The sequence below is a fragment of the Pocillopora verrucosa genome, chromosome 3, assembly GCF_036669915.1.
Source record: "Pocillopora verrucosa isolate sample1 chromosome 3, ASM3666991v2, whole genome shotgun sequence".
Classification (NCBI taxonomy): domain Eukaryota; kingdom Metazoa; phylum Cnidaria; class Anthozoa; order Scleractinia; family Pocilloporidae; genus Pocillopora; species Pocillopora verrucosa.
Window position 1 is genome coordinate 27,666,465 of NC_089314.1, and position 14,247 is coordinate 27,680,711.

The 14,247-nt window shown below is 40.9% G+C and overlaps 2 protein-coding genes across 2 annotated transcripts; one reads left to right on the top strand and one right to left on the bottom strand.

The window, feature by feature from the left end:
* Nucleotides 1-417: 417 nt before the first annotated feature.
* LOC131799039 (collagen alpha-1(XVI) chain) lies at nucleotides 418-9,825 on the top strand. Its single transcript, XM_059116708.2, has 5 exons — nucleotides 418-553; nucleotides 1,078-1,539; nucleotides 2,301-2,657; nucleotides 8,131-8,592; nucleotides 9,332-9,825. The coding sequence occupies exons 2-5, from the start codon at nucleotides 1,111-1,113 to the stop codon at nucleotides 9,689-9,691; spliced, it is 1,608 nt and encodes a 535-aa protein (XP_058972691.2). The 5' UTR covers nucleotides 418-553; nucleotides 1,078-1,110; the 3' UTR covers nucleotides 9,692-9,825.
* LOC131798974 (uncharacterized) lies at nucleotides 9,350-14,200 on the bottom strand. Its single transcript, XM_059116639.2, has 5 exons — nucleotides 14,036-14,200; nucleotides 13,453-13,522; nucleotides 12,998-13,101; nucleotides 11,450-12,758; nucleotides 9,350-10,420 (listed from the first exon to the last, which is right to left on the bottom strand). Exons 1-5 carry the CDS (start codon nucleotides 14,198-14,200, stop codon nucleotides 10,260-10,262), a joined length of 1,809 nt encoding a protein of 602 aa, XP_058972622.2. The 3' UTR covers nucleotides 9,350-10,259.
* Between the last annotated feature and the right edge of the window lie 47 nt (nucleotides 14,201-14,247).

Below are 14,247 nucleotides of genomic sequence, written 5' to 3' on the forward strand. Positions count from 1 at the left end.
AGTCAGAAGTTGGCTCAGGTGATCGGAAGCATTATGACCCTTGAAGTACTTTGTTGTTCAGATCAAAAGTCTCGTAAAGTTGTTCGGTCTAGTGTTCTAACGAAAAATGTTTGATTTCCCTAGGTCAGGCACCTGATATGCCCACCCATTCATATTTTTCTTTATTCTTGCCACTTGTCTACTTGATACTGATTATATTGATATTGCAAGGAGAAATTCTGACTTGATCACTCGTTGGAGTTGTGGGGATTAATAGGATTTGGAGGGCACAACTTGATTGTGCGAATTTCCTATTATAAATTTCTAAATTTAGACTGACAGAAACCTTTTCCACTGTTAATCAAATCTAATTTGATAATCTAATTTACTCCAGAACTGTATCAAGGGATTTCCCAGGTTTCATTCTAATTAAATTGATGTAATTATACCTTAAAAGCAAGTCCAGCGGGGACAAATCAATCAGTATTTTCAAACATCAGAGAGTTACACTTTGCTTCTTTCCTAAAACAAGGCGTCTTGTAACTTAAACGCAACCCACTCCACTTTAGGTCGGGTAAGTGTTGCAGTTATTGCAAAAACAAACTTACTAGACTACGAGCAGGCCCTCATCATTAGCGCCTCGGCAGGAGAGAGTTTGCTCGAAAATAGGATTCCTTGTTGCAAGGGGGTTTCAATGGGGTGATGGCTTCTACGACCAACGGTTAAAACTTTCCTCCGTAAACACCAGAAGCATTTTTGCAATTCACTTTGGTTAGGACTAAAGGTTAAAATTTCTCAATTATTATGCCTAACGGCTAATATTTCTGGCTGTTTTTAGGGCTAACGGTTAACCCCATTGAAACCCTCTGGACAGCGCGAGCCGGCGAGAGGTATGCACTGATGATGCCAGAACCCAAGCGAACCTCTCCTCGACTACGGCGACTCGTCTCGAAGGGAAAAAAGCGTTCTAAGGCGTATGAATATGGTGTCAAAAATGAGTGATTTCTTCGCCGTTGCCGTTATGTCACGCACCTTAAGCGTTGCGTAACATCTCAAGGAACGGATACGCGATGATATGTTCACTCTATTTTCCTACAGGTCAATCACGATTTAACAGATTTGCTTTCCACAATGAATGCCTCGCCAATTTTGACGTTATTGGTACTCATTTTACCGCTGATCACATCGTGTCTAGCAGTGACTGATAATAAAAATGATGGTAAAGATAGCGACGGAGCTTGTGGTCACAGTCATTGGATGCATTGCTCTTGCGCGCCTGGTATCCCAGGTATTCCTGGGAGCCCTGGGCCCGCGGGGCCCGCGGGTGTAGCGGGATCGCCCGGCCCTCGAGGACAAGCAGGGGACAAAGGAGAGGCAGGGACACTAGGAACTCCAGGGTCTACGGGCCGCGAGGGTCCACAAGGAATTAAAGGTGACGCCGGCGACAAAGGAAGCCAAGGAGCCCCTGGCCCTCAAGGCCTACCAGGGACATTGGGAAGTAACTGGAAACAGTGCGTTTTCAAAAATCTGAACGACGATAGGGACATTGGATTAGTCAAGGTAAACAATTGCATTCGTGTCTTCCTCTGATGGGTAGAAAATATTTTCCCGTCATTTTTAGGCTGTTGAGAAACTGAAACTAATAGGCATAGAAAAGTATTGTCTCATTATAAGGCGCACTGCGATTAATCAATTTAGAGGACAGCGCCACAGTCAAAATTTGTGTTTGTTGCCAAAACACCTCGCCATTTATCACCAATTCGTGTCATTTTTCATAGGAAAATAAAGGTTTAATCAAGTGTTTGCTATATATTGTATGTCCTGAAAATGTGTTGACGACTGGACATCGATTAGAAAAGGATTCGTTTTGCTCTCGACATGCGTTAATCATCCCATTTAAAGGCGTTTCGCGTAAGGAACCCTGTCCAAACCAGTCAGACACACAGAAGAGATATGAAAGATACTCAACAAACTTTATCTTTCCTTTCCTTAGCATAAACAATCTAACCTTGTATTTTTTGATTATCAATATAAATCAAAGAGGAAAACCGCTGCTCGTAATTTACAGTAACGACCTCAAACTCGCTAAGTATAATACGTACTTGGAGAATCTGATGTTAGAAAGTATTGCAATCGTCGCTAGCTTTCAGAAAGCCAATTTTTAACGCATTGAAGGCGCATCCTAACCAGTCAATTTATGTTTGCGTCTTTTTTCGTTATCTTTTTTAATATTCTGTTAATAGGTACTTAAAAACTGGTCCAGCTTCCTTGTACCAAGTATATTCTTGAGTGAAGCAATTTATTGTTGATGATTTTTTTAGGAATGTGTTTTCAACAAATTGTCTCCCAACACTGGCCTCCGTGTTTACTGGAATGGCGCTCTCAGTATCTACAACTGCCACGCTTGCTGCAAGCGGTGGTATTTCACCTTTAACGACGTAGAGTGCTCGGCCCCCGCTGCCATTGATGGTTTAGTGTACATGGTACATGGGAATGGAAACAAGAAGAATTTACACCGGGTGCGACAAATCGAAGGTGTATGTGAGAAAGTCCCCCCGGGAATCGTGCGCGTGGGATTCTGGGTCGGCAATTGCCAGAGTGTCAAAAGTGCTGACGCGTACACGGGCTGGAACTCAGTATCCCGGATTTACGTGGAAGAAGTGCCACCTCCACAGGACTAAAACCTGTTAAAACTACGTCAAGTCTGCAAAACTTAGAAAAACTACACGTAAAGCTCTTAAAAAAGCAAAATCAAAATAGTGAGGGTTAATGAGAGGCTAATATCATGAGTTGAAATAAATAAAATAGAAATCTAATAAGCAAGGGCTCAAACTGAGTAAAAGCAGATGCAAATGGTAAACTCCGAAATTAAAAGGATCGACGGAAAATCTATCATTTTCTAAAATCTATTTCCACACACGTTGCTTTTGACAAAGCTGATCCCAGCCGTACACAAAACGCCTAGAGCCATAGCATCCTTGTAATGGCTTAACTAACGAACGAACTGTCTTCCATGTACAACATCGGACCCTTAAGACGTCTGATTCTTTGTAAGGAACTCAATTTTTTTTCGATTTCTCGTGCTCCTGACAAAGGCAAAGCATCCTTCTTCTTTCGAAAGCCGAAATTAAAAACTACAAAAACTATCTTCCTCCATCGTTATTAATTCGTGATGAAAAAGGTGACAAATCACCGTGGGGATAAATCTGCGCGCAGTGTGGACAAAAATCCAGGGCGGTTATTACAGCTTGTCAGCGAAAGCAATAGCGTTCTTTTTCAATTTCTTCCTGAACCTTCTTTTCCTGCTGAAAGTGGCTTGATAACCATCACTGTTCCGGGACTGGTCACAAGCTCTTAGCGAGAGCTAGATCTTGGTCATGTTCGGTGACAAGATTTATCACTGCAACAGAAACAAAAGAATCTGTACCAATTTAAATACAGCATGGTGGAGTGGGTGCAGTTAATATTCTGTAGAATACTTAAGATGATCTGTAAGGGATACATTGTGACACAATCTTGAAAATACCACAGTCACGCGAACACAACTTTGGCAAAATTGTATGTAGCACTGCGTACTGAAATTTGATTAATGGCAGTACTCTCTTGGGCTGTCCCAACTGTTACAGTTAGTCAACGCGCGGCCCAGCCTGGGTTCCCATACGACCCATACGGGATGACACAGCGGCAAAATGAGTGCGCGTACTCCGCTATTAGAACTGTATAAGCGTTCATGGCAACCATTATTCTTCGTCTGCAAACAAAGCTGACGCGGGTTTTTACGCCGAGACAACAAACTTTTTCTCCATGAGGTTTACCTGCTGAGGAGACTATGATAAGAAGCGCTCAAGCGATAAAAAATGCTTCAGACTTCGTGGTCAAAATACGGATGCTCTACTTCTTAAATTCACAACTGTTATAGCGACAATTTTTTTGGTTGAGTGAGATATGTGACGGATGAGGTTCGACAGAAACCTTCCTGAAAACGGCAACCTTACCTGCATGTTTTAGTTTGAGCTTATCTTCGCAAGTGACAAAAAAATTTGGGAATTTTAAAAAATGCCGCCGTATTGCTGCAATAGTGTTGCTACAGAAATATCGTCGTTCCCATTCCTTTGCGCTCGTAAAATTTATTGCTCGTTATTAGCATGCACACTAGTTTAGCCGCTGTGACGTACGGGATATTTAAGTTTCTAACAAGCGCAAAATGGTCTCTTCAAAAAGTGCCACGAAACCACCGATTTGGAACGTCTCTTTCAGATTTTTATTTTTCACTCAGTTTCAGCAGGAGCCATTACTTATTAAGTAATGGGCTCCTGGTTTCAGGACTTAAAGTTTCGTGTTACCGGTTCCTAATTGTGTAAACGCTGGAACATCTGTTTTGTTTTGTTAAATGTTTCGATTCAATACATGCTTTCATTTAGACTTTGCATGGTTAGTCACTGTACCAATTTTGTAAAGAGTTCAAGCTTGAACTTCTTGTCAAAGCCCTGTCAAGCGAAATTAAGGGTCGCTTTTAGACAAAATGATATTTTGTCCGCATGGATTTAAAAAAACTCATATCCTACCTTTACCCGATGTACCCACCCTAGCCAAATAGTTATAGTTTGATCATTCAGAATGACATGTTTCTAAAGCACTGAGTCACTCTCTCCTTGCTCTGCAGTGCCATTGAGAAAGTTATAAGCTTCCTCTGCTGCTTTTGTCGTGTTAACAAACACCAACACCCGTAAATTTTTCAAACGAACTGGCTCAAGACAGGCTTCTCCTTGCCGTCCTTGAGTTTCACCATTAATTTTAATTTCATTTTCAAGATCCAATCTCTCAGCACCCTTTCAAATGAATACGATTTGTCTTCCCCTTTTTTACTGCTAGAATCATTTGTGCTATGATCAACATTTACTTTCTGCATGGAAGTTATGTTTCCATTCTTTGCTCTTCCAATATTGCTAAGTGGATACCTGATCGACCCCGCTAACGAATTCAGGCAACGCAACAACTCAGGCAATTTAAGAGCATCTTCTACCTTAACGTAACATGTATCTACTGTTGGCCTTGTGTGATGGGCCAATCTGTGGAGACAAATTCAGACAAAAGACAAAAGCAAAAGCAAAACAGTCCCGGATTACTTTCAATACTCAGTTGAAAAGTGCTCGATATCTTGGTGAACTCTGAGTTATTCCGCCGCATAAAATGTTTTTCACTATGCTTTGAATGGTGACTGAATCCCATTGGAGGTGGCCAAAAGGAAAATCACGGTGAATTGATATCAAATCGCATGTCGAAGAGCCCTACCTTTTCACATCCAGTCTCCTAAATGTTTGTGAGGTGATTGCTAAAGTTATAAATATTTCGAGATAAATTAATTGAAAAACCCTTGGAATACCACCCCTCTCCCCGTTAATCGCTCCTCTCCCATTCCCCACTCATAAGTATTTCATTCTTCTTGAATACGATGAACTAAGGCGTGACCTGGCAGCAGTCCGCAGATCACAGAAACTTTCTGGTTGAAGACTCGTGACATTGAGTAAGGAGAGGGTTCTGACGGGCTGTGATTCAACATGGCAGAACGGGTTCGAAACCAAAGAAAAGCGAATTATCAAGAGAATGACTTCTGTTTCCCGTAACTGATCACCCCCGCAGGTTTTTAAATCAAAAGAAGTCACGAACTTATCCACACCGCTAAACGTAGGAATAAGTGGTAAGTAAATAAAAAATATGGTAAAACAGATAGCGCTATTTATCGTGGGAATATGTTGTAATGCGCTCTTTTTCATGAAAGAACATCTAGTCTTGTGAACGAAGCCGAACGTTCGCAACACGGACGTGACCGGGAAACCTTACTAAGTAGTTTATTACGTGTAGATTAAGGTCGATAATTAACTGTTTTGTTCCTCTGTGCATCATCGTTTATGTAAAAAAATTCAAAACATGTCCTGAAGTAATTGGGTAATTTTCCTGTTGGACCACAGTGGTACATTAGTTCTGGCCGTTTACGTTCAACGTGTGTATAAATAATGATCAATAAAGTAAAAATAACGTTTTTACCCGTCTCTAAGAAGTTGTTAAGATATTGTTGAAAACCTTAGCCTTGACGTTGGTATAAAAATGGTTCGTCCTCAAGTGGACGTGCTTGGTTTGTTTGCTGACCTTGCTTTGGACCCACACGAAAGTTCTTGTTTTGACTGACTCAGTCAGAAGTTGACTTAATTGATCGGAAGCATTATGACTAAGTACTTAATAGTTCAAATCGAAAGTCTCGTGAAATTGTTTGGTTTAGCGTTCTAACAACAAATAATGGATCTCCCAATGTCAGCCAGCTAGCATGCCCACCCATATCAGTCAGTCAAAGCATGTTCTTTTGAGTTTACTTAGAAGAGAGTGGGGAGAAAAGAGAAAAGAGAAGAGAAAAAATAGAAAGAAGAGAAGACAAGAAGAACTGACGTAGACAGTGTGCAGTAGAGTAGGGTCAGAATCCCGCAGTTAAAGAAAAATTATCAAATGATAATCAGAGTGTGAGAGCCTAAGGGATTAACCAGAGTTACACAGAATAAAATAAACTTGGATGTAAGTGGAATTGTGTACTGGAGAAGCGAGTAATTGAAGAAAGCAGAAAAAGACGGTTCGAGAGTCCTGGTGCCTTTCGCCGGGCTTGGTGCGCTCGATAGCTAGTTCCCCCGACATTAAGTCAGTCGTAACATTATCTGTGGTCTTATGATGTAAAAAACCATAGTGGATCGCGACTTTCTACTGAGCGGAAGGACTTTTCTATTGTAATCACCTTTCTTTAAGTTGAAATTTGCATCCTCTCAGGTTACGAATACTTTCACAGAAGTATTAATTGGCAATTTCGGGGCTCAAATTTTGGCTAAACTGGAGAGAAAGGCTGTGTTTTTTTAACCACTCATTAACTTTTTTTTAAAGCTGTTTTGATATCTTTCTCATTCCTGACAGCATTGGGACACTTTCCTAACTGATTTAAACCATTTCACTCCCAAGATCTCATTGGTGATTCTCCTTACGGTCTGCTATAACATTTTTATGATGTAAGTTTGGAGAATTTGGTATTGGATCTACAAATAATCTCCTAGTACATATTTTTCTTTATTCTTGCCACTTGTCTTCTCGATGTTATATTGATATTTTAAGGAAAAATTCTGACTTGGTCACTAGTGGGAGTTGTAGGGATTAATTTGATTTGAAGGACAGAACGTGATTGGGAATTTCTCATTACAAATTTCGAAATACATTTTGACAGAAATCTTTTTCACTGTTAACCAAATCTATTTTGATGATCTACTTCACATCGGAACTGTATCAAAGGATTTCCCATACGTCACACGTTCAGGTTTCATTCTAACTAATTTCCGGTGATTGTACTTGAAAAGCAAGTCCAGTGAGGAAAAATCAATCAGTATTTTCAAACATCTTAGAACTACAGTTTGCCTCTTTCTTAAAACAAGGCGTCTTCTGACTTGAACGCAACTCCTTCCACGTCAGGTCGGGTGAGTGTTATAGTTATGTCAAAGAACAACTTACTAGACAACGAGCAGGCTCTCGTCAATAGCGCTCGGCACCAGAATGTTTGTTCGAAAATATGATGCCTTGCGCAAGAGGGTTTCAATGGGGTGATGGCTTCTACGACTAACGGTTAAAATTTTGGCCATTTTACGGCTAACGGTTCATATCTTTCCACTGTGTTCACCAGAAACATTTTCGCAATTCACTTTGGTTAGGACTAACGGTTAAAATTTTGGCCATTTTACGGCTAACGGTTGATATCTTTACACTGAGTTCACCAGAAAAATTTTTGCATTTAACTTTTGGTGGGGCTAACGGTTAAAATTTTTTAATTATTACGCCTAACGGCTAATATTTTTGGCCGTTTTTAGGGCTAACGGTTAACCTTGTTGAGACCCTCTGGGCAACGCGAGCCGGTGAGAGGTCTGTGAGAGATCTAGCATTGATAATGCCAGAACCCAAGCAAACCTCTCCTCGACTGCGGCGACTCGTCACGGGGGAAGAAAAGCGTTCCAAGGCGTTCGAATATGATGTCAAAAATGGGTGATTTCTTGGCAGTTGTAGATATGTCACGCCCCTTAATCGTTGCGTGACATCTCAATGCAATGATGTGTTTACTCCATTTTCCTACAGATCAATCGGGATTTAACAGATTTACTTTCCACAATGAATGCCTCGCCAATTTGGACTTTATTGGTACTCATTTTACCGCTGATCACATCGTGTCTAGCAGTGACTGATGATAACAGTAATGGTAAAAATAGTAACGGAGCTTGTGGTCACAGTCATTGCATGCATTGCTCTTGCGCGCCTGGTATCCCAGGCATTCCCGGGAGTCCTGGACCGGCAGGGCCCGCGGGTGTAGCGGGATCGCCTGGCCCTCGAGGACAAGCAGGGGACAAAGGAGACGCAGGAACAACAGGAACTCCAGGAACTCCAGGGTCTACGGGCCGAGAGGGTCCACAAGGTGCTGCCGGCGACAAAGGAAGCCAAGGAGCCCCAGGCCCTCAGGGACCACCAGGAACATTGGGAAGTAACTGGAAACAGTGCGTTTTCAAAAATCTGAACGATGATAGGGACTCTGGATTGGTCAAGGTAAATGATTGCATTCGCATATTTATTTAATGGGCAGACAATACTTTCCCGTCAGTTCAAGCTGTTGAGAAACTGAAACTAATAAGCTTAAAAAAATATTCTCGTCTCCTCATTATAACGCGCACTGCGATTGGTCAATTCAGAGGGCCGCGCCATGATCAAAATTTGTGTTTGTTGCCAAAATACCTCGCCATTTATCGCTAGTTCGTGTCATTTTTCATGGGAAACTAAAAGCTTAAACAACTGTTTGCTAAAAATTGTATGTCCTGAAAATGTGCTGACCACCGAACATCGACTAGAAAAGGATTCGTTTTGCTCTCGACGTGCGATATTAATTTGAAGGCGTTCCGCGTAAGGAACCCTTTCCAAACAAGTCAGACACAAAGAAGAGATATGAAAGATACTCAACATACCTTATATTTCCTTTCCTTACCTTAAATGATCTAACCTTTTATTTTTTTTTATTAGTAATTTACAATAACGACTTCGAACTCGCTAAGTGTAATAAGTACTTGGAGAACCTGATGTAAGAAAATACTGCAATCATCGCTAGCTTTCAAAAAGCGGATTTTTAACGCATTGAAGGCGCATCCTAACCAGTCAATTTATATTTGCGTCTTTTTTCGTTATCTTTTTTTTTTGCTTGAATTCTGTGAAATTAGTACTTAAAAACTGGTCCAGCTTCCTTGTGCTAAGAGGATTCTTGATTGTAGCAATCCATTGTTGATGATATTTTCAGGAATGTGTTTTCAACAAATTGTCTCCCAACACTGGCCTCCGTGTTTACTGGAATGGTGTTCTCCGTATCTACAACTGCCACGCTTGCTGCAGGCGGTGGTACTTCACCTTCAACGACGTGGAGTGCTCGGCCCCCGCTGCCATTGAGGGTTTAGTGCACATGGTACATGGGGATGGAAGCAAGAAGAATTTACACCGAGTGCGACAAATCGAAGGTGTATGTGAGAAAGTCCCCCCTGGAAACGTGCGCGTGGGATTCTGGGTCGGCAATTGCCAGAGTGTCAAAAGTGCTGACGCGTACACGGGCTGGAACTCAGTATCCCGGATTTACGTGGAAGAAGTGCCACCCCCACAGGATTAAATCTTGTCCAAATAGGTCAAGTGTACAAAACTTAAAAAATCTATACGTAGAGCTTTTGAAAAAGCAAAATCATAATAGTGAGGGTTGATAAGAAGCTAATTTCATGAGTTGGAATAAATAAAATAGAAATCTAATTAGTATGGGCTCAAACTGAGTAAAAGCAGATGCAAGTGGTAAACTCCGAAATTAAAAGCAACGACGGAAAATCTATCATTTTGTAAAATCTGTTTCCACACACGTTACTTTTGACAAAACTGATCCCGGCCGTATGCAAAACGCTTAGAGCCATAGTATCCTTTTCATGGCTTACCTCACGAAAGAGCTGACTTCTATGTACAACATTGGGCCCTAAAGACGTCTGATTCCTTGTAAGGAACTCAAATTTTTTTCGATTTCTCGTGCTCCTGACGAGAGCAAAACATCTTTCCTCATTCGATAGCCGAAACTAAAACTACAAAAACTATCATCCTTAATCTCCATTTATTCTTGATGAAAAAGGTGACAGATCACCCTATCACCGTGGGGACAAATCTGCGCACAGTGTGGACAAAAATCAACAGCGGGGGTATTACAGCTTGTCAGCTAAAGCAATAGCGTTCTTTTTCAATTTCTTCCTGAACCTTCTTTTCCTGCTAAACGTGGCTTGATAACCGTCACTGCTCCGGGACTGGTCACAAGCTCGTACAGCGCGAGCTAGATCTTGGTCATTTTCGGTGACAAGGTTTATCACTGCAACAGAAACAAAAGAACCTGTACCAATTTGAATACAGCTGGGTGCAGTGGGCGCAGTTAATAAACTGGAGAATACTACTACAGCTAGTTAACGCAAGGCCTAGCCTGGGTTCCCATACGACCCATACAGGATGACACAGCGGCAAAATGAGTGCGCATGCCCCGCTACTGGAACTGTATGAGCGTTCATCGCTACCATTATTCTTCCTCTGCAAAAAAAGCTGACGCGGGTTTTAACGCTGAGACAACGGACTTTTTCTCCAGGAGGTTCACCTGTTAAGGAGACGATGACAACAAGCGCTACAGCGATAAAAAATGTTTCAAACTTCGTAACCTTAATACGAATGCTCTACTTCTGTCGTTAAATTCACACTGTTACAGCATTTTTTTTTGTTGAGTGAGATATATGACGGATGACGTTCGACAGAAACCTTCCTGAAAACGGTAACCTTATCGTTTTGGTTTGAGCTTATGCTCGCAAAATAACAAAAAAAATACGGGAATTTTAAAAAATGCCGCCATATTGCTGCAACAGTGTTGCTACAGAAATATCGTCGTTCCCATTCCTTTGCGCTCGTAAAATTTCTTGCGCGTTATTAGAATGCGCACTAATTAAGCCACTGTCACGTACGGGATATTTATGTTTCGAACAAGCACAAGAATTGTCTCTTCAAAAAGTGCCACGAAACCACCGGTTTGGAACGTCTCTTTCAGATTTTCATTTTTCACTCAGTTTCAGTAGAAGCCATTACTTATTAAGTAATGGCTCCTGGTTTCCGGACTTAAAGCTTCGTGTTACCGGTTCCTGATTTTGAAAACGCTGGAACATCTGTTTTAAGTAATTCTCGAAAATGTTTCGATTAAATACATGCTCTCATTCAGACTTTGCATGGTTAGTCACCTTACCAATTTTGTAAAGAGTTCAAGCTTGAACTCCTTGTCAAAGCCCCGTCAAACGAAATTTAGGATCGCTTTTAGACAAAATGACATTTCGTTCGCATGGATTTAAAAAAACTCATATCCTACCTTTACCCGATGCACCCGCCCTAGCCGTCCTCCCCGTGCGATGCAGCACCTGAGTGGCACTCAGGGCAAAGTCCAACTGAATCACATGACTAACATCCGGGATGTCCAACCCTCTAGATGCTAAGTCTGTGCAAATCAAGACCTTCAATTCTCCAGATGTAAATTTCTTTAGCGTATCTATTCTTTCAGCGGGCAAGATATTTCTGTGAATCTGACCAACTTTGCCTGGCCATAGATCGATGTACCCGGTACGTGTCACAAAACGTCTTTGTGCTTTTGCCTCAACACCAATGTCCGATTCTCCCGGGTCATTTTGCCAAATACTTATAGTTTGATCATTCAGAATGACATGTTTCCAAGGCACTGAGTCACTCTGTCCTTGCTCTGAAGTGCCATTGAGAAAGTTATAAGCTTCCTCTGCTGCTTTTGTCGTGTTAACAAACACCAACACCCGTAAATTTTTCAAACGAACTGGCTTAAGACAAGCTTCTCCTTGCCTCCCTTGAGTTTCACCATCAATATTAATTTCCTTTTCAAGATCCAATCTCCCAGCCACCCTTTCAACTGAATACGATTTGTCTTCATCTTTTTTACTGCTAGAATCATTTGTGCTATGATCAACATTTACTTTCTGCACGGAAGTTACGTTTCCATTCTTTGCTCTTCCAATATTGCTAAGTGGATACCTGATCGACCCCGCTAACGAATTCAGGCAACGCAACAACTCAGGCAATTTAAGAGCATCTTCTACCTTAACGTAACATATATCTACTGTTGGCACTGTGTGATGGGCCAAATCTGTGGAGACAAATTCAGCATCTAGTAACCATTCCCTCAACACATTATAAATGTCCTTTTCCCCACGTGAAGGCAACGTTGCAGCCACAAAGATAAATTGCCGATGCAGGGCCAGAGGAGTTGTGCTGGCTTGAAAACCTGACCCTTCAACTGGCAAATGTACAGTTTCATTCAACTTGTGTTCATTTGATTCCTTACCATGTACTTCAGCATTATTTACAACTTTTAAAGACTTTGATCTTAGCTTTTTCCGCTTCTTCGTTGTGATCTCTATACCCATAAAATAACTGAGAATTTCATAAATTTCTTGTTGTCCATTGGTTAACAAGAGGTCTGCTTCATCAGTAACCACTACTCTAATGTTACGTAGAGTCCTGGGGCTATAGGTGAGCAAGGCACTGGGTGTGGCCAGTACAATGGGGTGTTTGGAGTTTATTTGTAACTTGGAGTCTTTATGAACAGTGCATGGCTGCATTGAATCATCTGTTAGACTTTGAAACACATTGGCAACCTATTCAAATGAGAGAGAACAATAAGTTTCCAAGTTTTCAAATTCTTCAAGAATTTTGCAAGGATCTTAATTAGCAGTTTCAAAGAAAAGTTTACAATAGCAAAGGACAAAGCACTTGACTTGTTACTCCTTTAACTCTGAAAATGTGTAAACATTTTCATTTCACTGTTAGCTGGATTTCAAAACCAGATCCAAGGAGCGGAGAGTTCTATGCATTATTTTATGGCATCTGACCTCACCTGATGGCAAAGTTCAATAGTGGGCAGCAAAACAACAGCATATGGTGGCTTAGAAACTGTTTCTTTGTCCACAAGAAGTTTATTGATAATAGGAAGAAGGTAACCTGTAGGAACAACCAGAACAGCACCTTGAGTTAATACACTGAAGAAATCTCAACTACTTTCAATCAGGATATATACAGATCCTTTAAAGAAAAAATAAAACCATGATGCCTTGTGTCTGTGAAGTGTTAAATCACAGATGACCTAAAAAATGTGGTAAAAACAAAAAAGAGTCGCACCAAATGTGTCACTTAGGTTCTTACCATAAATTGACCTCTTAGTTGAGTCAAAGTGATTTTAAAAGTACACAACATTATTCAAAACCAAAATATAAAATTACTCGAAAACAATCAAAGCAGATGGTTTGTGGAAAACACTAACTCATCTCCTATTATAATAATTTACCCACTTACAAAGAGTTTTTCCACTTCCTGTTTCTGCATTAATGATTGTGTTTCTTCCTTCTAAAACTGGTCTCAGGGCCTAAAGGAACATTAAGAAATTATATAGCTAAAACAAGATTTAAATGCCATGGCAACACAAAAGTTTTCATGAAAAATCTACTTCGCCTGGGTATCCGGAGAACTCCCAAGGAAACCCTCCTGAATTGTATGGTCATGGTACAGGAAGGTTGTGTCTCAACAGTTTCTTTCCAGCACCTGCATTCCTTAGAGTGCAAAATCATAATGCAAAGCCACCGACGTCTGAGTCCTTCTGATACTTTTACAAAACGAAGAACGAAAGAGTAGATACTATTCCCCCTTTAACTCCCACCTGAGATTAATATGTAGCTTCTCGCTAAAACATCCATACATTGTCAAGAAAATGGGTAATGAGAATACTCAAACTTATCAGGTAAAAGGTGTTTTCTCGATTTAACCCCAAATTCTCGTAATTTATTTGAAGTAGCTAGAGGGGGGAATTTACAATCCGATCTAGGGAGTAAAAAGGTTACTTTAGTAGGCTCGTATTGAATTGTACTGGAATAAACCTCACCTTTTCCTGAATTTCTGTCGGTTTTTCGATACGTAAATTCCTTAGCCGTTTGACTAAGTTGTTTTCCAATCCGAAGGAATTGAAAAACCGCGTTGCCGTCCTCTCAAAATAAAAATATTTCCATAGAAAATACCTTGTTCGGAAACGCACGAGCGCGGCCGCCATCTTGCCAAGCAGCCGCGCAAAGATTTTTCGATTGCTTGGTAGCCTCT